Source organism: Odocoileus virginianus, chromosome 5 (genome assembly GCF_023699985.2).
Source record: "Odocoileus virginianus isolate 20LAN1187 ecotype Illinois chromosome 5, Ovbor_1.2, whole genome shotgun sequence".
NCBI lineage: Eukaryota > Metazoa > Chordata > Mammalia > Artiodactyla > Cervidae > Odocoileus > Odocoileus virginianus.
The window spans coordinates 93,388,125-93,413,592 of NC_069678.1; the positions used below are offsets into that span (position 1 = coordinate 93,388,125).

General features: G+C 46.4%; 2 protein-coding genes across 2 annotated transcripts in view; both read right to left on the bottom strand.

The window, feature by feature from the left end:
- Positions 1-5,748, bottom strand: part of GIGYF2 (GRB10 interacting GYF protein 2) — a 119,021-nt gene extending 113,273 nt beyond the window's left edge. The window contains exon 1 of the mRNA XM_070468464.1: positions 5,622-5,748. The gene's annotated coding sequence lies outside the window, so the exon portion shown is untranslated. The remainder of the gene's footprint in view (positions 1-5,621) is intronic.
- A 3,092-nt stretch (positions 5,749-8,840) lies between these two features.
- Positions 8,841-25,468, bottom strand: part of EFHD1 (EF-hand domain family member D1) — a 43,576-nt gene continuing 26,948 nt past the window's right edge. The window contains exons 3-4 of the mRNA XM_020893936.2: positions 19,798-19,932; positions 8,841-10,127 (exon numbers count right to left, since the gene is read on the bottom strand). Of these exons, the coding sequence (XP_020749595.1) occupies positions 9,993-10,127; positions 19,798-19,932 (270 nt within the window). The 3' untranslated portion in view covers positions 8,841-9,992. The remainder of the gene's footprint in view (positions 10,128-19,797; positions 19,933-25,468) is intronic.

A 25,468-nucleotide genomic window follows, 5' to 3' on the forward strand; every position in this document is an offset into this window, starting at 1 on the left:
ACCAAAATTCAGTATGACAAGTGTCCCTATAAAAAGAGGAGATTTGGGGACTTCCCTGGCAGCTCAGTGGTAAAGAGTGCAGTGTTGCCAGTGTGGGAGACGCGGGTTCGAACCGTGGTGCCAGAAGATCCCTCATGCCTCGGAGCAACTAAGCCCTCGCGCCGGAACGACAGACCCATGTGCTGCAACTGCCGAGGCCTCTGTGCCTTGAACATGTGTTCCACAACAAGAGAAGCCACTGCTGCGAGACGCCCACCCACCACACCTAGAGAGTAGTCCCCGCTCACTGCAACTGGAGAAACACCCACGCAGCGACGCAAACCCGGCACAGCCAAAAATAAATCAATAAGTCACATTAGGTTTGCTTGTTTTTTCTAAAAAAAGAAGAAATCTGGGGACATCCCTGGTGGTCCGGTGGTTAAGAATCCACCTTCCAGGGCAGGAGATGTGGGTTCAATCACATGCCATTAGGCAACTAAGCCAGAGAGATGCAGCTAGTGAGCCCACGGAGTCTGGAGTCTGAGTTCTACAGCTAGAGAGAAGCCCGAGCTCCCCAACAAAGATCCCATGTGATATAACTAAGACCCCATGCAGCCAAATAAATAACAAAGAAAATAAGCTAAAAAGAGGAAATCTGTACACAGACATGTATAGACAGAGCACTCCACGTGAAGATGAGGTAGGAATCATGTGATACTTCTACACCCCAAGGGACACCGAAGGTTGCCAGCAAACCACCAGAAGCTGGGAGAGAGTCACGGAGCGTGCATTCTTCCTCGGCCCTCTGAAAGAACCAGAGAGCACCTTGATCTTGAATTTCTATCACCCAGAACTGAGACAATAAATTTCTGCTAAGCCACCCAATTGGTGGTGCTTTGTTACAGCAGCCCTAGCAAGCTAACAGTGTTCGTTGTTCAGTCGTGTCCGACTCTTTGCAGACTACAGCCCGCCAGGCTTTGTGACCCCACGGACTGTAGCCCGCCACGCTCCTCTGTCCATGGGATTCTCCAGGCAAGAATACCGAAGTGGGATGCCATTATGGAATCATCTAAAATTTTAAAGAGACAGTCTGAAATGAAGGAGATACAGAGGCAGTCAGAACTAAAAATCTGAGAGTCACCCATGGAGAGGAGATCTGTGAAACCCTGGGGAATCATCCCTAACCAGCAACTGTAGAGAGGAAAAGCATGGAGTTAAGGCAGGCTCTCAGGAAGAAAAAGTGTAGCTCGTGGACAGAGAGGAGTTACAGGGAAGACCAGGTTAGAAGCAGGAACCAGTCTCAGAAGAGAGGGAGGAAGAGACTGGCTGGCAATGACAAATCTGTAACATTATCAAGGCGTCTGGGACTGGGGACTGGAGGTGTGTCTGTGGAGCAGGGAGTACAGAGGATTAGAAAAGAGTAGGTGCTGAGGAAGGGAGGGTGCAGACATTTGGAAGTGGATAAAAAAAAGCAGGATGGACTCACTAGTGGAGAAGGCAGTGCCACTCAGATTGGTACCCTAACTTACAGTGTTGGTTACACGGCTGAAAAGCAAAGAGGAAACACAAGGAAGGGAGTGCAGAAAGAGAGCACAACAAATAGCAAGGAAAGACTGCTCAGATGATAACTATGGAAACAGATCCATTTTTATGTTTGAAAACATTTTTATTCTAAAAGTACTTGCATATTTAAACTTTTTAAAAAAATTTCCAACCTCCAGATGTACCAAGAAAATTAAATCATAAAAACGATCTTGGAATACGATAAACGTATCCTTTCATGTAAACATCCCACAGTGTGCTCCAAAATGGTATTCTCTTTCTCCTGAGTCTTGCGTATTGAGGATTTCATATTTTTGCTGTCCCAAAGAGTTCCCACATGCATGTTCAACTGCTCTTCTCACTTTCTTTGCAGTCAGAGAGTCCCCCCCCCTTTTTTTAGTAACTGTTATTAGCAGTTGCAATGATAAAGCAGTATGTGTTTACAGTTTAATATTTTTAAGAATTCAAAAACATAAAATAGAAAAAATTTAAAACCCTCTCAAACCTAGATTCTTTCCCTAAGAAACTCAGGACACTTAGGTTCTCTCCCCTCTCAAGTAACCCACTGATGACAGTCTCCTGTGTGGCTTTCTGGTGGTATGGGGAAACAAGCATGATGTGTTTCTTAATTCTCATTACCACTGAGAGCTGAGGATACAAGCAGTTGCCCAAAATCTACCTGGCACTGACCTCATGCAGCTCAGCCGACGTGGGCAGAGACATGGCGTTGTATCTCTCATGTAAAACAGAACAAAACACCTGAGTGGTACTGTGTTTACTGCTCTGCTCCCAGCCTTTCTCCAAGAATATGTCCTGGAGTCCTCCACATTCTTTTCAGTGGCTGCCTAGCAGTGATTATTTACCTGGATGGAGGAGGGCATGGCATCCCACTCCAGTATTCTTGCCTAGAGAATCCATGGACAGAGGAGCCTGGCAGGCTACAGTCCATGAGGTTGCAAAGAGGCGGACACGACAGAGCGACTAAGCACACATCAGAATACACTTAGCTCTGCTGATAGACACCCTGATTGTTTCCATTATATTTGCTATAACAAATAATGCAACAATAAATTTCCCTTTAAGTATACCCTTCTTCATGTTTATATTTACCCACAGGATAAACTCCCAGGGGTAGAATCCCTGGGTCAGAGCTCCTGAGTATCTCTGCAGCAAAATACAGGGCTGGATGAAGCACAAGCTGGAATTAAGATTGCCAGGAGAGATATCAATAACCTCAGATATGCAGATGACACCACCCTTATAGCAGAGAGCAAAGAGAAACTAAAGAGCCTCTTGATGAAGGTGAAAGAGGAAAGTGAAAAAGCTGGCTTAAAATTCAACATTCAAAAAATGAAGATCATGGCATCCAGTCCCATCACTTCATGGCAGATAGATGGGAAACAGTAGAAACAGTGACAGACTTTATTTTCATGGGCTCCAAAATCACTGCAGATGGTGATTGCAGCCATGAAATTAAAAGACACTTGCTCCTTGGAAGAAAAGCTATGACCAACCTTGACAGCATATTAAAAACAGAGATATTACTTTGCCAACAAAGGTCTGTCTAGTCAAAGCTATAGTTTTTCCAGTAGTCATGTACACATGTGAGAGTTGGACCATCAAGAAGGCTGAGCGCCAAAAAATTGATGCTTTTCAACAGTGGTGTTGGAGAAGACTCTTGAGAGACCCTTGGGCTGCAAGCAGATCAAACCAGTCAATCAATCCTAAAGGAAACCAATCCTGAATATTCTCTAGAAGGACTGATGCTGAAGCTGAAGTTTCAATAGTTGAGCCACATGATGTGAAGAGTAGATTCATTAGAAAAAACCCTGATGCTGGGAAAGATTGAAGACAGGAGGAGAAGGGGGTGACAGTGGATGAGATGGTTGGATGGCATCACCGACTCAATGGACATGAGTTTGAGCAAGCTCCGAGAAATGATGAAGGACAGGGAAGCCTGGCATGCCGCAGTCTGTGAGGTCACAAAGAGTCAGACATGACTGAGCTACTGAACAACAATAATCTCTGCAGCAGACACCTGCCTTTCATTCCCAACTGTTCTGTATCTGAAGTACTTTTCCATGTTTGTGGAAAATAAGAATCTTGGTGGGAGACCTCCCCTTACAGAAGACAGGTGGTCCAGATACTAACCCTTCCCACCCCCAACACATGGGCATGTGACTGGGCTCCCCCTCAGACTCTGAATCTGGACTAAGCACCTGCAGAAGCAGGGCATCCCAAAGATCTTATCACCCAGGGCAATGGTGCCAGGCCTGGCTTGTCTCCATGGAGCTCTTTTGGCTGTGGTCCCCAGCCACCTGGCTTCCTGCCTATTTCCTTTTCTGGGTCCCCCAACCAGCTAGTGATTCTATGAGCCCCTCAACGTCTTTTCAAGAAATTCTCCTTCTGCTTAAATCAGTCTGCTTAGATTCTGTTACTTGCAATTAAGAATCCAGACTGATTCTGTAATAGTCAGCCTCCACGATGGCTCCCAGTGTTTCCTACCGATTGGGCTGGCTTGTGTAACCAGTAGGATATTGTGGGAATGACAGAGCGTGATTTCCGAAGTGAGGTCTTAAAAGATGTTGTGGGTGGCTTTCACCTCTAGTATCACTTGCTTTGAGAGAGACCAACTGTCATGCTGTGAAGACACTCTGACCATCCAGCGGAGAAGTCCACTTAGCAAGAAAGCAGGCCTCTGGCCAACAGCCAGCACCAACTCGTGAATTACATGAGTGAGTCACCTTAGGGATGGGTCTTCCAGCCCCAGTCAAGCCTTCAGATAATTGCAGCCCCAAGTGACATTTTGACTGTTCATAAAAGACCCTGAGCTAGAAACCAGCTAAACCACTTCTGAACTCCCGACCCTCAGAAATGGTGTGACATAACAAATGCTAATTATTGATTTAAGCCACTAAGTTATAGGATGATTTGTTAAAGCAGAAATTAATGACTGACACAGATACAACTCAATTAATTAATTTACTTGACTGCATCAAGTCTTAGCTGTAGCATTGGGTTCTTTAGTTGTAGCATGTGGGGTCTAGTTCCCTGACTAGGGATCAGACCCAGGCCCCCTGCCATGGAAGTGTGGAGTCAGCCACTGAACCACCATGGACGTCCTCGCAATTGTACATTTTAACAGTTTATCAGATTGCCCTTCAAAAAGACCACCGCAACGTGTATACCCACCAATACCACGTGGCAGAGTGCCAAAAGTGTTGGTTTTGGAAAGGAGAGGAAAGGAGCAGTGACCCCGGATAATGTCCCCTCCCCAGTGCCTTCCTAAGTGGGCGCAATTATAAGTTTGGCCTCCTACGGCCCCCTTACCAGGCAGGCTAGTGGGCAGGGATGTGGCCAGAATCTGGCCTGGTGTACAAGCAGGGTCAGAAGGGAGAAATCTGAGCAGGGACAAGCCCACACTTGTCAAGTCACACGATCCGGCCAGGAGGGCTCAGCAAGTGTCAGCTGCAGGGGTGTGGCAGGGGAGCAGGCAGATAGGCAGAAGTCTCTCCAGGCTGGTTGGGAAAGGGGACTCAAGAAAATAGAGAAGCTGGGTAAGTGAGTAACTGCTTGGGGCCAAGGCAACAGCCAGGACTGAGCACTTCCAGGCAGGAGACGTAAGGGATATGCCTTCGATCCCTGGATTGGGAAGATTCCCTGGAGGAGAAGATGGCATCTCCCTCTAGTATTCTTGCCTGAAAAATCCTATGGACAGAGGAGCCTGGTGGGCTACAGTCCATGGGGTTGCAAAGAGTCCGATACAGCTAAGTTTCTGAGCACATACAAACTAGCCTGGAATCTCTTACGAGTGCCCTTAGATACCCAGAGCTCAGGAGGAGACAGAATTGTAGCAGGGGAAGGTAGAAGCTGGAGGGGACCCGTATGTCCTGAGCACCAAGTGAATGCCAGACAAAATCTTCAGTCACCATTCCCATTTTACAGATGAGGAAACAGATTCAGCGAGGATACGGTGCCGGCCTAATTAGTATCTGATTGCAGCTCCTGTTACATCACACAGTCTCCAGGGCAGAGGCAGAGCTGACTTGCTTGTGGCTGTTCCCTACCGCTCTAAGGAGGACCTTGGGGAGACTTGTCACCTTTCCAGTGAGACAGATGTCCGCACGGTCTCTGCTGTGCTGACTTTCCGAGCTGTCCCCTCAGGCCAGGCTCCCGTATCAGAAGTCCAGAAGGCCCCTGAGTCTGTGGTACTGTCCCCCTCCTGTCCGTCTGTCTGCTCCAAAGACCCTGGTACGTCCTTGTGAAACGAACGTGCATGGGGGGCGGGGGGCATGCTCTCACGTGCCAAGCAACCTGTTAGGCCTGCAACAACGGGTGAGGCAGAGCTTCTGCCCTCCAAGAGTTCACAGTCCAAAGAGCTCAAAAGTCCAAAGAAGGAGGAAGGAGGAGGGGATGGGATGAATCCGGAGGTTAGGAGATTGGGAGATGGGGATTGACATAGTTACTATGATATTGATACTATGTATAAAATAGATAAATTAACAAGAACCTGCTCTATTGCTCAGGGAGCTCTGCTTAGTGCTCTGTGGGGACCTAAATGGAAGGAAATAAAAAAAAGAGGGGTTCTATGTATAGGTGTAGCTGATTCACTTTGCTGTCCAGGAGAACCTAGCAACATTGTAAAGCAACTATACTCCAAAAAAATATTAATCTTTAAAACAAGGAGGAAGAGAAGTAAAGAAAAGAATACTGCACAATGTCATAAGGATTAGGGTGGAGAAAAACTTAGGGTGAAATGGGAACCTTGAGATGGGGTACCTGGGAGCATCAAAACACTTCTTGAGGATTATCTCTGAGCTGAGTGACAGTGAGAACTTGCTGGGGAAGGGAGGGCGTGCCAGGCAGAGGGAACTGGAAAGGTCTGGCTGAGTGGCCCTTCCTAGGAATCACTAGGTCTCGCATATTCCTGGAGAGTACCATTTGGAGGGGAGGAGGGGCAAGACAGGGGACAAGACGGGTGAGTAGGGGCCAGATCCTGAAGGCAGGGAGCCAAAGACTGAAGGAAAGATGCTAGAAACACTTTACAGTTTAGAAAGGTGATTCTAACTAGGGCAAAGTGAGGACAGGGAAACCAGTTATGAGGTCCCTGTAGACTCCCAGGAAAATCAATGAAGGCCATGACCATGTTGCTGAGGAGGGAGCTGTGGATGGCAGGCATGAAGGCAACACCGTTTACAGGACTTCATGACGAAGAGGGGGCAGAGAAGACTTGTCCCTGGTCTTTGTAGTCCCATAACCCAATAGGTTTTCTTGTTTCCCTCATAAGTCCTTTCGTGTTTCATTTTCTGTCATTTGCAAACAAGGGGGCTTAGCTCCTACATGGGCCTAGAAGTCCACAGAAGGAAATGGACATTTGAAGTATTTACACTGTTATCTCCTTTCCTTCCTTCCTTCTTTTTCCTTTGCTTCATTAATAGACTTTATTTTTTGGAGCAGTTTTAGGTTTACAGAAAACATTGGCAGAAAGCTGAGTTTCACATACCCCTGTCTTCCTTCCCCCTCCGATTCTGCCTGTTATTAACATCTCGCATTAGTGTGGTACATTTGTTACAACTGATGGGCTCCTACTGACACACTATTATTAAATAAAGTCCATAGTAACGTTAGGTCCCACTCTTTGTTATATATTCTACATGGGTTTTGACAAATGTATAATGACCATTATAGCATCATGTGGGCTTTCCTGGTGGTTCAGTAGTAAAGAACACGCCTGCCAATGCAAGAGACACAGGTTCAATCCCGGGGTCATGAAGATTCCCTGGAGAGGGAAATAGCAACCCACTCCAGCATTCTTGCCTGGAGAATCCCCATCGACAGAGAAGCCTGGTGGGCTGCAGTCCATGGGATCACAAAGAGTCGGACAAGGCTGAGCAACTAAGCACCCAGCACAGCACCAGCATTCTTGCCTGAAAAATCCCATGGACAGAGGAGCCTGGCTATCTACAATTCACGGGGTTGCAAAAGAGTCGGACATGATTTAGCAACTAAGACAATAGCAACATGCAGAGTAAGTTTCACTGCACGAAACATCCCCTATTCAGCCCTCCTTGCCCACCCCAACCCCTGATAACCCTAATCTTTTCAGTCTTCATAAGTTTGCCTTTTCTAGAATTTCACATAATTGGAATCATATATAATGTAACCTTTCCATATTGCCTTCCTTTACTCAGCTATATGCACTTAAGTTTCCTCCATGTCATTTTGTGATTTGGTAACTCATTTAACACTGAATAATATTTTTCACCACTGAATTAATACTCCATTGTATGGATCGACCACAGTTTAATGATTCACCTGTTGAAGAACCCTTTGGTTGCTTCTAAGTTTTGAACTATGAATAAAGCTGCTATAAACATTCATGTGCAGGGTTTTGTGTGGACAAAAGATCTCAGCTCATCTGGATAAATACCAAGAAGCATGATTGCTGGATTATATGGCGAGAGTCTTTCCATTCCTTTTTCCTCTCCATTCTTTTTTCTCCATTTCCTTTTCCATGTCCACTTCCTCCAGCAGGGAGGTGGTGGGGTGACCTTCCATGGAAAAATGATGCCACAGAATTGTAGGCCTTGGATTTGTGTAGAAACAGAAATTGTCCTCCCTGGGGAGCCAAGGGTGTTCTTTTAGGCCAGGGGTCCTTACCATATTTAGGTCCGCTATATACCGTGGAATTACACATGGGAGCAAGGGGTCACTGGCCCTCATCAGAGTTTCAGGGGGTCTAAGAAGCAAGAGAAATTAAGGTATAGATTTCATCTGCAGCTGAAAGAATCCTCAGTGATGGGAAAGGGAAGGGCAGTGGACAGACAACCTTCCTACTCAGAATGCCCTGGAGGGAAAACCAAACTTCTAGTCTTCACTTTTTTGTTTGTTTGTTTTTAATTTATTTATTTTTGGGTGTGCTGGGTCTTCGCTGCTGCACAGGCTTTTCTCTCGTGGTGGCGAGCAGGGGGCTCCTCTCTAGTTGGGGTGCATGGGCTTCTCGCTGCAGTGGCTTCTCTTGTTGCAGACCACGGGCTCTCCAGCTCCGGGGCTCTAGAGCACACGCTCAGTAGTTGTGGCGCATGAGCTTAGATGCTCCAGGGAGCTTAGCTCCCTCCTGGATCAGGGATCGAACCCATGTCTCCTGCATTTGCCAGGTGGATTCTTTACCTCTGAGGCACCAGCGAAGTCCCACAGTGACCACTTCTAACGCTACTTCAAGGACTCCGTGTCAAACAGGAGCCTGGGCTGGAAGTGGCCCGCACAGAAAACATCCTCCCCTCTCCTCCAATTCAAAGAAGACAAGATGCATGCGGATGTGATGGCTAAGCCCACTTGCACCGTTTATTTAAAAAGAATAGCTGTAAGGTAAAAATGCAGACGTTTTCTTCATTGTAAAGACAGCAGTTAAAAAGGGGAAGAAATAAATATGACATTAGAAATTATTTTATCAAGTACAACAAACCCCTGATATCTGGGAGCAATCCCAAGAACTCATAACATGTACAAATTTGTGCTGAAGAACAGCTTCATTTTGAACACCTTAGAGCAGATGTTGGGAACTGGCTAGATGGTGAAGATGGTCATAACTTTTCAGATTCTGAAAGACTCTGGATTTGTTACTCGGTGACGGCAAGGGTCTACTGTAATAAAATTTGCATCGAGTCAGAATTAATAAGAATTCTTCTACTCATTAATATTATTTATAACCATTCTCTCATTCTTACGGTTAAGTAGCACAGTATTTAGGAGAAGGGGGAAAGGCTGAGAAGTGCAGAGGGGAAGGAGAAGGGAGGAACCTAAGAGGAACGCTAAGGACAGGAGAAAGGCGATGGGGAGGACCAGAATCCCCCGTCTCTTCACTCTTTCCTGTCACCCTCAGCAGCATGCTGTGGCCCACTGTTGGACAGGGACCAGGCTGTGGTCCAGCCTGGCCTGCCTTAAACCTCACCATCACCAAAGGACAGAAGATGCAGGAGCATCTGGCAGGATCAGGCGAAGAATGAGAACAAGGAGGCTGGATGGGAAAGAATAAGGAGAGACACAGAAAAGGATGACCCAGGGAAATGGATGTTGTTGACATCACTGGCCTCCCGCGACTCTCTCCTCTGAGGACCATCAAGGAAAGCAGTATCTGCACAAATTAACACAGCAGACCACTCTTTGTTGGGGAGGGGGAAAGAGACAGGAACACGCAGAGGTTGCCAAGTGGAGGCACATTCAGGCTACAGAGAAGGGTGGAGGAAGGCACGCAGGAGAGAGACTCGAGGGGGCAGTGGGACCTTCTGCGAGGGGTTCCCAAATGGATATGAGAGCCGCCCCCGCCACCCCACGAGGCCAAGGAGTGTGCACTGGGTGCTGGGTGTGGAGGCTGGTTGGGGCGAAGGGTCAGCAGGGGTGAGGGTGCCTGGCCAGCTCTCCCCGGAGCATCTGTGAGGCACAGCGGTGCTCAGAGGTCAGGGTCAGCCCCACTAAGCACTGAAAGCGGCCTTGAGCTCCTGGAAGGCTGCTTGGCGGACCTTCCTCTTCTCTTCCTCCCGCTTCCGCTCATCTTGCTCTGCTTTTAGCTCCGCTTCAAACTTACTGGCACAGGACAAGGCTTGGACCTGCAGAAAAACAGTGAGGGCAGATCAACAGTGAGAGACAAAAGAGACGCCTGGAGCGGGAGCAGCCCACCAAACAGAACTCGGCCGTCTCCAGCCACATGGCCCGGGACCCCAGCCCCGCTGCAGGCAGGACCCCTGAACCAATGCTCCCTGCCCGCGGTCTTCCCATGTTTGCTTTCTAACAGCGAGGATATCGTCATTTACTTGCTTCTGTGTTACACATGCTCCTTCCAATCTGTTGGGGTTGCCTATTCCACCTGAGCTTTTTCTTTTTTTTTTTTTTTTTAGCTTTTTCAGGATACTTTTTAAAATTAATATTTATTTATTTAGCTGTACTGGGTCTTTAGTTGCAGCATGTGGGATCTAGTTCCCTCATCTGGGTTCGAATCTGCGCCCCCTGCGTGGAGTCTTAGCCACTGGACCACCAAGGAAGTCCCGGGATACTGTTCATATCCACGCCCACTTCTACTTACTTTCCACCTTTAATTTCACAATGGTATACTTTAGTTCTAGGGGAAGTCAAGGACAAAATGAGCTCCCTGTGGGCATTTTGACTGGGATTGCATCAATCTGCCTGCAGCAAAGGGATGTTTTTAGGTGGTGGTGTTTGGTCGCTAAGTCATGTCTGACTCTTTGTGACTCCATGGACTGTAGCCCGCCAGGCTCCTTTGTCCATGGGATTTCCAGCCAAGAACACTGGAATGGGTTGCTATTTCCTTCTCCAGGGGATCTTCCCCACCCAGGGATCAAACCCTTATCTTCTGCATTGGCAGGCAGATTCTTTACCCCTGAGCCACCAGGAACACCCCATCTTTAGGTGTACACTATTTTTAATAAAAACTGCTAGGTCGCCCTCCAAAGAGCTGCTCCAATCTGTACCCCACCATCATGAAATGCAAGGCTCCTTTCCCCATAACCTTACCAATGCTTATCATTAACCTTTTTCCTGTTTGCCAATCTGATGTGGAAGAAAAACTGGCACCTTCTTTTATTTCTTCTTTGATAAACTGGAGAAGGAAATGGCAACCCACTCCAGTATTCTTGCCTGGAAAACTCCATGGATGGAGGAGCCTTGTAGGCTACAGTCCATGGGGTCGCAAAGAGTCCAACACAACTGAGCGACTTCACTTTCCTTCTTTCTTTCTTTTCTGGATAAACTACCCATTTATATTCTTTGCCCATTTTTCTATGCAACTAGTGTTTTTTTCCCTTTAATTTGCAATTCTTTACATAATTTAGATATATATTTTTCAGTTAATTTCCTCCAGTCTTTTGTTTGTCTTTTTACTTCAAGGTACCTTAGGTCATACAAACATTTAAATTTTGATGTCATCAAAAAGTTCACTTATTTCCTTTCCAGCTTTTGTAATTTATATCATGTTTAAGAAGTTCTTCTGTGCCACCCTGGTTCTAAACCCATTTTCCTGTAATTTCTTCTCATACTTTTATGTTTTCATTTTCCCGTTTGGCTCTTTAAGTCCCCTGCAATTTATTTTGGTGAGGGAGCCTAGTGGAGGGATTTACTTCATTTTCCCAAGTGGACAGCCAATTGTCTCAACACCTGTTACTGAATAGCCCATTATTTTCACACTGATTTGAAAATTATCTTTTCCATATACTAAATTCCTACATGAAGGAGATTTGTTTTTATTATTTTCTACCCCACCCCACTAACTGGTTTGTTTATTTCTGCACTTGTACTACATTAGTTAATATTACTGCCTTATAGAATGCCTTAATATTTATAAAGAAAGTAAATATTTTCTTATGCTGAAGAAGCATATTTTCTTATTTTCAAATGTGTGATTATGAATGTGCATTAAACTTCACCAAATGCCCTTGAGACATCTGATGGCGATGGTCACATTCTTCTAATTTAACCTACCTATGATATAAGCATATTTTAAAAATTATCCCTGCCATCTTAACATAAATTTCAAATATTATAATTGCATTCCATTTCTTAATGTTTTAGGATTCTTACAGTGATATTTATTAGATGGATATTTTTATCTGATTTTGTAATCAGATTCATAATGGCTTTAGAGAATGAATGTGATATAACCTTTTATGTAAGTTTCAGGTACACAGCATTATAGTTCAACATCTGTATACCCTACAAAGTGATCACCACCATGAGTCTCATTACCACCCATCACCACGCAGTTGACTCTCTTCATCCATTTCTCCCATCTGTCCCCCAACTTCCTTCCCCTCTGGTTACCAAATCTGATTTCTGTATCTATGAGTTTCTTTATGGAGCCTTTAATGGTTTTAAATTGATGTATCATCATCTCTCATTATTTCTACCTGTGGGCATCATCTCCTTGATTTCTCTGTCACTAGCTCCCTTGTCTGGAGAAGGCAATGGCAACCCACTCCAGTACTCTTGCCTGGAAAATCCCATGGACGGAGGAGCCTGGTAGGCTGTAGTCTATGGGGCCGCTAAGAGTAGGACACGGCTGAGCAACTTCACTTTCACTTTTCACTTTCATGCATTGGAGAAGAAAGTGGCAACCCACTCCAGTGTTCTTGCCTGGAGAATCCCAGGGACGGGGGAGCCTGGTGGGCTGCTGTCTATGGGGTTGCACAGAGTCGGACACGACTGAAGTGACTTAGCAGCAGCAGCAGCTCCCTTGTCTCATCAGTCTATCCCCTGGTCCACTCATTCAATTCTCTGCAGTTCTGCAGCTAAGAGTTACCATTCCCTACAATGCTTTTTATTTAGTCCATTCTTATTTTCATTTCATTACATCCATGGTTGTTGTTTAGTCCCTAAGTCCGACTCTTTGCAACCCCATGGACTGTTGCCCCACCAGGCTCTTCTATCCATGGAATTTCCCAGGCAAGAATACTGGAGTGAGTTGCCGTTTCTTTCTCCAGGGGATCCTCCCAATCCAGGGATCAAATCCACATCTCCTTCATTGGCAGGCAGATTCTTTACTGCTGTGCCACCTGGGAAAACCACATCCATGGTAGCCCAATACAAAATCTCATATTTCAATGAAAAATTATAATATCCTTTTCAAATCCTCCCTGTACTTACTTCATAAGGGTCCATTTCTGAAGACAAAATACCAATGAAATTATCAATTGGCAATATGTATTATGTTTTTACTCTTTCTGGATCCAACTCCCTAGGGATAGGGTCAAGGAAATTATGTTTTCCAAACTTCCCCCCAGGTATTTCTCAGGCCCTTGGGGTCCTGCTCTGACCCAGCAGTTCTCACCCCTGGCTCCCTATGTCAGAGTCCTCAAAGACTGCTCTTTCTTCATTATGGCAAGATGTCCAAGTTGGAGTTTACTGTCGTCTACCCAGCCCCTCCCCCAAGTATCCCTAATGGTTATAGAATCCTGCAACCTGGGTTCAAGCTCCTATTTCCTAATGTGGGCCTCGCCTTTATTCACTTTCTAACCCAGAACAGATGCCTGAACAATCTTCACACCAGCAACTGTCACATAACCTCCGACTGCCAGGACCTGCACTTCTGCCAGACACTTCGGCCACCCTTGGGCCAAGGACTGTCTGCTTGTAGGCTGAGAACGTGTTTTTCTTAGAAGACTCACCAGGACACACTGGGAGTGAGGATTTCCAGTTTGGGCTGGTCCTTCACTGAGGCTCTGCCCTCCTCCCAGCTCTTTCCCCACAGTGGTCATCCAGATGACCGCAGTCTTCAGGGACCCTGCCACGCTACGGTCCATCTCCTCCCCCCTTGTTTAGAAAACACAGAGGAATTTGGTCTGTCCACTCTGGACTCCTCTCCCACCCTCTTCATCCCTCCCCCTTTCCCTGTGTTTGAGGGTGGGCAGGAAGCAGATCCTGGGCGCTTCATTGAACCTCTCTGGGACCAGAGGAGACTACTGGCTACTACCTGCTTGCAAGCCATATGTTTGATTTTCAGGAATTTTATGAGCTGGTTGCTAAATATAGCCATTGTTAAAAATTAGATTTATATACTTTCACAATAAAATTATATTACAAGCAAAGGTAATACATACTTAAAAGTCACCATTTTCTGGTGATTGTGCTACATTTTACTACTATCTGTGTCCTCAAGGTTATCTACGTCTGTCACATCAATAAGGTGGAAATCATGTATGATGACCTGATACCATGAATTGTCCGAACTCCATGTTCAAAGGCATCCTGTTGGTAGCTCAAAAGCAATCTCAAGAGGGGTATTCACACCTTGGAAGAACAATGCTGCAAACAAGGGTTTGATTATTGTTTCAGTGACTGTCTAGACAATCTTTTCTTAAGAAAGTGATGGAAAAATGTCAAAAATGTGGATGAAATGTAAACATGTGTAGTGTCTGCAGCCTTCACATTATAAATAGCTCCAAAATGGAAAGACTGTTCTCCCAATATTTAAAAACTACTATCAAATTCAGCAAAGATGTTGCTCACATCATTGAGGAATGAATGAAGTTCTGACACATGTCTTTTCACTTTTTTCTTATAAATTAAACAAAATACTAACCAACACGCATGTTGGAACTACATTCCTTTGTCAGTTGCAATCATAGACTGCCTACAGACATAAGAGTCCAGCAAAAATCAAGGAGTTATTCTTTAAGAATCAATAGCCTATAAAGGGGACTTCCCTGATAGCCCAGTGACTAAGTCTCTGAACTCCCAATGCTCAGAGTTCAATCCCTGGTCAGGGAAATAGATCCCACATTCTGCAACTAAGAGTTTCCATGCCACAATGAAGACCCAGTACAACACAATAAATTAAAAAAGTATTTTTAAAATACTTTGCTCTTCGGACTTCCCTTGTAGCTCAGTCAGTAAAGAATCTGCCTGCAATTCAGGAGACCTGGGTTCGATTCCTGGGTTGGGAAGATCCCCTGGAGAAGGAAATGGCAACCCACTCCAATATTCTTGCCTAGAGAATCCCATGGACAGAGAAGCCTGGTAGGTTCCCAGTCCATGCGGTCACAAGAGTCAGACACAACTTAGCAACTAAACCATCGCCATTTTTAAAAAATGGACTATATGAAATCTACAATAAAAATAGTGTATATTATTATTTGAACATTGCATGTTAAGTATCCTTTTTATCATCAAAATATATAATAAACTTAGGCATATATATATATATGCCTTCTTATATATAAGAACTTATATATATATAAGTTCCCTTCTCCAGGGAATCTTCCCAACCCAGGGAGTGAATCCAGGTCTCCTGCACTGCAGGCAGATTCTTTACCAGCTGAGTCACCAGGGAAGCCCAAGGATACTGGAGTGGGTAGCCTCTCCCTTCTCCAGCAGATCTTCCTGACCCAGGAATCAAGCCGGGGTTTCCTGAATTGCAGGCGATTCGTTACCAACGGAGCTATAAGGGAAGCCATATATATGTGTGTGTGTGTGTATTTTATGTATATGTATATATACATATATATATATGTATATATAAAATACACACTTTGTCCAAAGAGCCAGTTGTTAAACACTGTTCAACAAACCACTGTCTAAGCCTCAGTCTCCTCATCTGCAAAGTGGGTCAATAACACCCACCTGCAGAGAGCTTGTATGAAGATTAGATTGTATGAACCTGAAGTGGTCAGCAGAGGGTCCATCAACACTCACACGCTTGCTAACCACCCCACCTGCCCATTCCTGGCCAGGTCAGAGGAAGGTTGGGGACCTGTGCAATTACTTTACTTGAGGTCCTTCTCCTCCACTATAAAAGTCCACCTCTCCTCTCCATTCTATGATCTCCAAGTACTTGTCCCGTCAATCATTCCACTCTTTATGCTTTCCTCTCCCTGGATCACTTCCTTGTGACCTAGAAACATGCCGACATCTATCTTCTCTAGGCTAAAAAAAAAAATTTCTTTCCTGATCCTAAGCTACCATCCCCACTTTGTCTAGGCCTCCCCTGCCAACCTTCTAGACAAAAAAGCCAGCTATCAGGGCCCTTTCCCCCAGTTCCCACCTACCCCTTACCCTATTACAATCTGCCCTCTCTCCACAGTGAACCTCATCTCTCAAAATTCTCCACTGACCCATTTGCTGGACCCAACACCTCTGCCCCAACCTCATCTGAGTCAATCTCCTCTTGAAATTGCTCCTGTTCTCCATATCAGCATTTCTCCAGAGTTTCCTTGTATCTCTGATTATTTCTTTTCCCACTCTAGTCGCCATGATGTTCTGCCCTTGGTCAATTCCCTCTAGTTTCAGGTTTCAGCTTGTATCCTGTGAAGCTAGCGCCTGTGGTCTGTGCGGCTGGTTGTCCATGAAACATCCATCCTCCCCTGCCCCCTACTTTCTTTCTATAAGATGCTTCCCTAGCACATGGCCCAAAGGCCTAGGGAAGACTGGCCTCACCCCTGGGCTCAAGGAGAGGAGCCCATCAAAGTAACAATATTGCAGCCCTTGTCAGGAGTCAGTTTAGGAATGGACAAGTGTGGAAGAGATTATTCCATGACTATAGTATCTAGTATGCCTATCTTCCTCAATAGCAGAATTGCAGCTGGGCACAAGGATCCCCAGGAAAGAAAAAAAAAAAGGCATTCTGTAGTCTCCCATTTAACGGGGTGTGGCTAAGTTCTGTCCAACAGGACTGAGCAAAAGCTAGTAGCAAACAAGTGTGCCTTCAGATAAAGGGGCAGGTCTTTCCCTTGCCTGAAGTCACCTCGGACTTAACAGTAAAACCCAGGTTATTACTTTTCCTCCATAAACCATTCACATTCAGGGACAGAGGTCCTGTTTTGATTTTTCTTAGTATCACCAACCCCTGGCCCCACAGCTCCAATAATCTTGTCGCTTTTTACTTTCCACCTCCAATCACATGGTCGTGAACACAGAGTTTTGGGGTTTCTTTTTTTGCTGCAGTGTGCAGCACGCAGGATCTTAGTTCCCTGACTAGGGATCCAACCCATGCCCCCTGCACTGGGAGCAGAGAGGCTTAACCACAGGCCCACCAGGGAAGTCCCAACACTGAGAGCTCTGGAGGGTCTGGGATTCATCCCCACCTCCTTCCCAGCCCACTGTCACACTCCTCATTGGAGTTCTTCTCCAGGCGGCTACGGAGCCTTCCTGAGTCCAGTCTCTCCCCAGGCAAGTCTGTCCCCATTGTGCCCAAGGCTGATCAGAGCAAGGCCCTGCTCTCCAAGATTGGCCATGCACCGAATCCTCCCGCAGAGCCCGGGGAGAGTTGGGAGAGGCCTGGGAAGCTGGTCAGCAGATAATTCTGGTGATCCACAGGCTGGGGAAAGCCTGACCCTCAGGGGAGCCCAGAGCTTCCTGTCCAGCTGTGTCGAGTACGGACAGGGGCCAGCCTCCAAGCACTCCCTGCCCCTCCCCGCCCCATGCCTCAGAGCCTTTGCTCTCAGAGTTCCCACGGCAGAACGCCTTCTCCTCCCTGATTACAAGGTGAATCCCCATTCATCTTTTAACATCTGTCGCGAATGTCAGCTCCTTTATGGCCTTCTCCCAAATTCGGGCGATGATTTCCTCCATTCATCATTCATGCCAACACTTCTTGAGGGCCATTATTAGCCAGGCACTGTAATTACACAGGCAACATACCTACCCTGCCTTTGAGTCTGTGGGTGAGGAGGCAGACGTATAAACAGAGCACGTTCAAAAAACTTTATTGTTATTCTTTTCATCTTTTCTCCTGGTTGTAAAAATAATGCACACACATCATAAAGCCTCACAAAATTATTTTAAAAAGTCAGTCCCTCTGACATCACTATTACTAATACTTTAGTACAAAGCCATCCAGGTTGTATTTACTATTTCACAAAATTGGGTTTCAAGCATACTGTTTTGCCTAATTCATTTTGGACATCTGTCCACACATAAGGGGATGACAGAGGATGGGATGGTTGGATGGCATCACCGACTCAATAGACATGAGTTTGAGCAACTTCCAGGAGATGGTGAAGGACAGGGAATCCTGGCGTGCTGCAGTCCATGGGGTCGCAAAGAGTCAGACACAACTGAGGGACTGAACAACCATCAAACGTAAATGCAGCTGCATCTCATTCTTCAAGAGCTATCATATGTGTAAATGGGTGGGTGAACCACAATGGACTCAATTCCTGGGTCACAGACATTTCTGTTACGTTCAGTTCTCCTCCAGTACCAACCTCAATGTATGAAAAGCTTTGTCTATACATCTATGTACATTGGCACGAGTGTCTCTGAAGGATAAAATCCTTGAGGCAGGGACTTCCTTGGTGGCGCGATGGATAAGGGTCTGCCTGGCAGAAAGATGCTGGACTCTTGTCTCCACGCAGCATCACAGAGCTGTGGAGAGAGAGTGCTGGGCTTTGAGGCCTGAACAGGCTGGGCTGTGTCACCCAGGACACTCTGTTTCTGGGCAAAGAAACTCCTGGGATAAGCCAAAGTTCCACGAGAGGTGGGGCTTCCATGGTGGCTCAGTGGTAAAGAGTCTGCCTGCCAGTGCAGTAGATGTGAGTTTGGTCCCCGGATCAGGAAGACTAAGCAACCACCACAAGGGGCTGGCCCCTGGCTGGAGCTGTAGGGAGTCCCAGCAACTCATATCACGTACGGAGTGAGCTCAGTGAGCCAGGCACTTGCTAAATGCTTCAGACGCAAGAAAGCATTTCATCCTCGTGGCGATCTCATTATCAACTCCATGGTACAGATGAGGAAACGGAGGCACCAAGGTGACAGGTAAGTGGAGGAGGCAGAAGGTGAACCCAGGCGGTCTTATCCACAGCACCCCTCCCACCCGTCCCCCCCACCCCACCCCCCACCCCCACCCTCAATTGCAGAGGGAAATTGGAGTGTTCCTGATCTCTCTTTCTGCCAGACTGAGATGAAATCTCCAGAAACATTCAATGACCGTATGAACTCATGAATGAACAGAAGCACCCAGAAGGGCTCCAAGACCCCGCGCTGCAGAATCCTTCCCGGCTCCCTGGCATTGTCAACGCTGCACATAACAATTCTGATCCAGAGCAAGCCAATGAGGCAGCCTCCTCGGGGCCCGTTAGTCACTTGTTTACACACAGGTGTCTAAGGTGCAAACACGGAGGTAGCCATTCAAGTAACTCGTGTGGTTTGGGGTAGAGAGGAATTCTCTAGGAAAATCTGGCTCCAGAGTCGTCTGGGACCATTGCACCCGCAAGCCTGTTTGAATCTGATATCAGGGGCCTCCCTGGTGGCTCAGTGGTAAAGAATCCGCCTGTCGATGCAGGAGACATGGGTTCGATCCCTGGTCTAGGAAGATCCCACATGCTGCCAAGCAATTAAGCTCATGCACCACAACTACTGAGCCTGTGCTTTAGAAAACCTGGGAGCCACAACTACTGAGGCCACATGCTGCAGCTCCTGAAACCCGAGTGCCCTAGAGCCTGTGCTCCTCACAAGAGAAGGCACCGCAGTGAGAACCTGCATACCACAACTAGAGAAAAGCCCGAGGCGCGATGAAGACCCAGCACAGCCAAAAATTTTTAAAAAAATCTGAAACCAGGATCCAACGCATTTGCCATTTGGCCATTTTCCCATTCGTTTTTAGTTGTCAGATGGCACACAGACACACACTCTCCTTTCCCTACAATCTCACATGCTCAAGCAATCGCCGTTTCCCTGTCCTGGGGGAGCTGATGAGCTGGTCGCTGGCTGGGAGCTCGGCTGGGCAGGCTGCAGGGACAGAGGGACTGTGCCACGCAGGAAGGAGACACCTACCTTGGCTTCAAAGAAGTCCTTGGCACCTTTGACGCCCTCCAGGGCAACATCGATCTCAGAAAGCTTCGCCAGTGCCATCAGCCCACTGTCCTCCTGCAGTTCTCCCGCGGCGGCCTTGTGGAATATGAGCAGGAACTGCGGGGGAAGGTTGGTATGGGTCAAAGTCAACATCACCAAGAGATTTATAATAGTCCCCTCTGACCCGAGCTGCAGTCATTACAGCCACGCCTATTACAAACGGTGTCCACGTGTCCACGTGACAAGTTATTTTTTTCCCTTATCACACTGTCAACACTGAAAACATGGGGAAATTCCCTGGAAGTCCAGTGGTTAAGACTCTGTGCTTCCACTGCAGGGGATGTGGCTTCGATCCCTGGTCGGGGAAACTGAGATCCCATATGCCTCGAGACACAGTCAAAAAAACAAAACCAAGGGGTTTCCCTGGTGGTCCAGTGGTTGAGCCTCCGCCTTGTGATGCAAGGGACACCGACTTGATCCTGGTCTGGAAAGATGCCATGTGCCAAGGAGGCCCACGCACAGCAACAAAGAGTGGCCCCCGCCGGCCACATTAGAGAAAACCCACGTGCAGCAATGAAGACGCACTGCAGCCAATAAACAAACAAACATATACATTTTTTTTTTTTAAAAAAGGGCCCATCTTCCCACAAGGATGTAGGGGAAGGGGCTCCCTCATGTTGATGAGAGTGTAACCTGAATCAAAATTTTTGGAGGGCGTTTTGGAAATATTTACCAAAAATAAAATGCTTTCACCCTTCCAATCATTAATCCCACTGCTTGGAGTCCATCCCTTAAAACATGCACATAAATGTTATATCGCATAAAAACATTACATAAAATGGTTTAAGAAGAAGCACTATCCATAAAAGCAAAGAATTGGCAACATCCTACTTCACGGCCATGAAAGAAAAAGTCCAGTAGACCAGTATGCACTACTTTGAAACTAAATAACTTAATATTTCTGACATTTTCAAAAACCATTCCTACTTCCCATTTGTGTCCCATTTGGACGTTAAATTATTTGCCTTTCTTGGTGTTTTCTACTTTAGCTCTGTCATTTGCCTTTCAATTTTGTTTGTGGTGAAAATATTTTTCAAAAGCTATCAATCTTTGATTTTCTCTCACCAGTGTTATGCTTAGAAAATCCTTCCTTGCTACCAAGGTTACAGAAACAATCACCTGTGTTTTTGTCTACAGGTTTTAGGACTCTTTCAAAAAAAAAAAATGTAAATATTTAATCTCTGAAATTTATTCTGATCTGTCATGTGAAGTTGATCATTAACCTTATTTTCTTCCACATGGTTAGTCAGTAATCCCCACACCACTTATTGAATAATCCATCGTCTTCCTAAAGATTCAGAATGTGACCTGAATGAATCTGTCTTTAAAGTCAGTCTCTACTAAGAGAACACAGTACATACAATACTCTGGAGAATACATTTTTAAATAAACAAATAGATCAACCTGAAAGAGCGTCCTTGCTCTATCTCACCCCTTGCATGTCCTTCCATCACCCCCAAGGCAGTTTTATGGCTTTTTTTACTTTAAAATTTTTTTGTGAATTTATTTGTCAAACAGCTTCTATCCAACTTCCATAATTTATCCATCTGTAAAGAATAGATCTTCTCAGGTGGCTCAGTGGTAAAGAATCCCCCTGCCAATGCAGGAGACGTGGGTTCGATCCCTGGGTTGGGAAAATGCCCTGGAGGAGGAAATGGCAACTGACTCCAGTATTCTTGCCTGGAGAAATCCATGGACAGAGGAGCCTGGTGGGCTGCAGTCCATGGAGTTGCAAAGAGTCAGACACGACAGCATCTGAGAGTGCACGCGCGCGCACACACACAATATGTATGCCTAAAGGGAAATTTCAATTTTCCTCTAAAGATTGCCTTCCCCAAGAGGAAAGAGCATTTTCTAAAGCAGAGTAAGAGGTAAGACGACCTCAGTGCGCTTTTTCCAAATTCCAACTTGAGTGTCTCTTACCGCCTAGAGGGAAGCCTGTTTCATTAAGTGAAAGTCCGAGCTTCCACCATCACCACCCCAAGACGCCTTGCCAACAAGTCCTTCTTTGTCATTCTTGCTTTGAGGGTTCTAACTCCACTGTGGACTTCGCCAAAAACAAAGCAACCGGTGAAGCAAGATGTTGCAGGACTTTCAGCTTCACGGAGGAGGCTGCCACCGTGGTCAGCTTGGCTCTACAGAAATGCCACGGTCACCCACCTGCAGCTTCAAATTCTCTCACTAGAGGCCGGCAAAGACTCAGTTTGCGGCAGACTCTCAGAGCCAGAACACAGGCTCCAAAGAAGACGTGGAAGTCAAGCCTGTTGAAAGAGGAGAGGTTCCCCCAAGAAGAGGATGGGGGACAAGGGGGCTGGGGGATGGTGGTGAGCGGGCTCTCATAGAGAGACTGAAGAGCCCTGCACACGTGAGCCTCAGACAGAGGGAAAGAGTAAAACGCCCAACCATCTCTCGGTCACCTACGCATCCTTAAAGCAGTTAGTTACAGAAGCCACCCTCCTCCCCAATTCTCCATGAGGCAGGCACGAAACAGGTCGTCTCTCCCTCTCAGGGAGGCAGCTTAGGAAAGACAGAGCACCGCCCCCAGCCTAGCACCAATCCTGGTGACCTGGGGCTGGGGAGTCTCTTCTCTGAAATTCACTTTTCTTACTCTGCAGCAGAGATGACCATGTTGGTGTTTACAGAAGGGTTTGGGAAGATCCTCTGGAGCAAGAAATGGCAACCCACTCCAATATTCTTGCTTGGAAATTCCCAGGGACAGAGGAGCTTAGCGGGCTAGGGTCCATGGGATCGCAGAGTCAGACTTGACTGAATGACTAAACAACAGCAACAAGAGAAGGGCTTAAAGTTCCTCAACAGTCCTTTCCTCTGAGTGGATCCCAGCCACGTGTGCTCACTCTTAACTCTGCCAGCTCACAGGTGACCACCAGCAGCTCTGTCGTAACTTAGGGGTCTCCCTGCCCCAGCCAGTTAAAGAAAAAAGATCCAGCTCAACTCGAAAATCTCCAGCCTTCCATAAAGCATGCCAGACTTTCCCATTTAATGTATCACAATCACCAACCCTTGAATGACAATTTCTCCAACTGCCCAGCCTTGTTTGTCTTCCTATTTATAGTCCACAAAGACTGGTATGTTGTAGAGAATTGGAAAGTGTCCTAGCTGTGACTCTGAGCAAGGAGGGGGGAGGGAAGGAGAAGCAGAAAACAAAGAAACAGAGAGAACTCACAAAGCTCAAAAGCAGTTTCAGACATGAGCTAGCAGATGCTTATGAAGAATTTAAGGGAATTTTTAACTCCGTGGCTATGACTGGTGATGCAAACACTTTACCACATTAGTTAGAGCTCTTAGTGGCGAGTGACAGAAACACACTTGTTGGCTTAAGCAGAAAGGAGGTATTCATTATACAAATAGGCTATCTCAAAAGCCAAGGGCAAAATACAGTGGCCTGGATGAAGATTGGAATGGGGAGAGCCAATGTGTTCAAGACAGGGAGGCCACATTCTCTCTCGAGCTCTCGTGTCTGGACCACATGGTGGAAAACGGCCACCCCACACTGAATTATCCTTGCAGGAACGGCCACCTGCAGAGCCACTGTGCCGTACTTCAGCCCCAAATTCCCAGATACAGAATCCAATTGACCTAGCCTGGCCAGGCGTCCACCCATGGTCCAATCAACCATAAACAGACAGGGCAGCAACCCAGGACAGCCAGGGCTGCCATGGACCCTCTTAGGGAGGGTAGGGTAGGAGGAGAAAAGAAGACTTACAGTTTCCAGTGTATGCAATGCATGCATGTGCATGTGTGATCTGTTGTGGCTGACTCTTTGAGACCCTATGGACTGTAACCTGCCAGGCTTCCCCGTCCATGGGATTTTCCCGGCAAGAATACTGGAGTGGGTTGCCATTCCCTCCTCCAGGGGAATCTTCCCACCTGGGTCTCCTACACTGGCAGGTGGATTCTTTACCATCTGGGAAGCCACCCAGTTCCCAGAACTGACAGGTAATCTAGTAAACCCCTTATCCAGCCTTTGTAGTCTTGGAGCAATTCTTTGAGATGGATGTAATGGAATTAGTAAGGACTACAAGCAAAAGGGAGGAAGATATTAAGGGCTCTCTGTCTGCCTCCAAAGGAGACTGAGGTGGGGAGTGCCTGGAATCCCATTCTAGATCCCTAGAGCTATGGAGATAGAACTGCTAACTCCAGTGCATCCTGTGACTTCTCCTACCTGTCTGTACATGTACATAAACTATAAAGGCAAACAATTATCTTTTACACACAGTTTGGAAATCTGCTTTTGTTCCTGCTTCTCACACTGTCAACATTTGTCCTCTGGTCATCAAACACTGTGCTAGATCATCGTTTTTAAAGGCTCCGTGTGTGCCATTTTGTTAAATACCCCAGATGTGCACATATTATTTTCATAATTGGAAAAGAAATGGTTTAAAAGAAAGATCAATTCCCTTGAATGTTGGGGAAAAGTAGCAAACTAGTGCTTAATAGAGACATATTTTCTGTATCAAAGGGCTTTTCTTTGGATGTAACTCACTTCAGTCAAGTTAATTCAAAGAAAAATAAAGGGAACATAAACTCACCAAGCATCTACTAAGTGTCAGGTCAGGAAGGCACTATAGAAATGAGCCATTTTGTCTATCTAGCAGCTCCTGCCATGTGATGATGGTGGTGGAGCTGTTGACTATGATGCCTTGTGGCACATGACCTGGATCTAACCAATCACAGTATCGTGGATGCAATGATTGGCCCAGGAGGTGGGCATATACTCTTATGAGGGCCAATCAGAAGCCTTCTTCTGAGACTGCTATGGATTCTGGGATGAAGTAGCCCTCCATCCCCTAGGGCAATGTAGCCTGGAGCTGCCAGGAACCATCTTGGCAGGCACCAAGGACAACACCCTATTTGGAAAGAAAGGATGTAGAAAAAAGCACAGTCAAGATATAGCAAGAGAAAATCCCTGATTACTTGTGTCTAAAACACTTTCACTTCTTCATCTCCTAGGTATGTGAACCAAGAGTCGCTTGTTCTTTCCTTGTTTAAATTAGTTAGCATCACTAATTAGTTTCCATCACTAACAGTCAAGCATTCTAACTGATAGAGGCATAGAAAGAGAACTTTGTCCTCAAAACAGTCCTGAGCAAAAGCTGTTAACAGCCCTATTTTAAGGACATAAAAACTGAGGCTGAGAAATAATGTGTTCCAGCTATGCCGCTCTGTGTGGAAGATGGAGGTTGGAATGTATGCCTCTTTTCATCACACACACTCAGCATCAGTCACTGGTGGCTTCCAACATGGGTGGACATCAGCAGAGTGAAGTCCTAAGAGCAGGAAGTTGGGCTGTGGGGTATTAATGGCAAACGCACCCGCACTTCCAAATCTGTACCTCTGGGCATGAGTCCGAGAGATGGGGCCGCAGTGGGGCTCTGAATTGACAAAGGACTGGACGTGAACACCACTGAAGGCCTGTAGGTGGGTTGAGTACCCACAACGAAACCCTCTGGAAATGTCCAAGCCACTGATCGAAATGGCCAAACCAGCAGCTAACCCAAGGCTAACTGAGCATCTTGGAGACAGAGAGGGGCACATGCGGGAGGCTCCTGGGTAAAACAGGGGAGGGATTTTC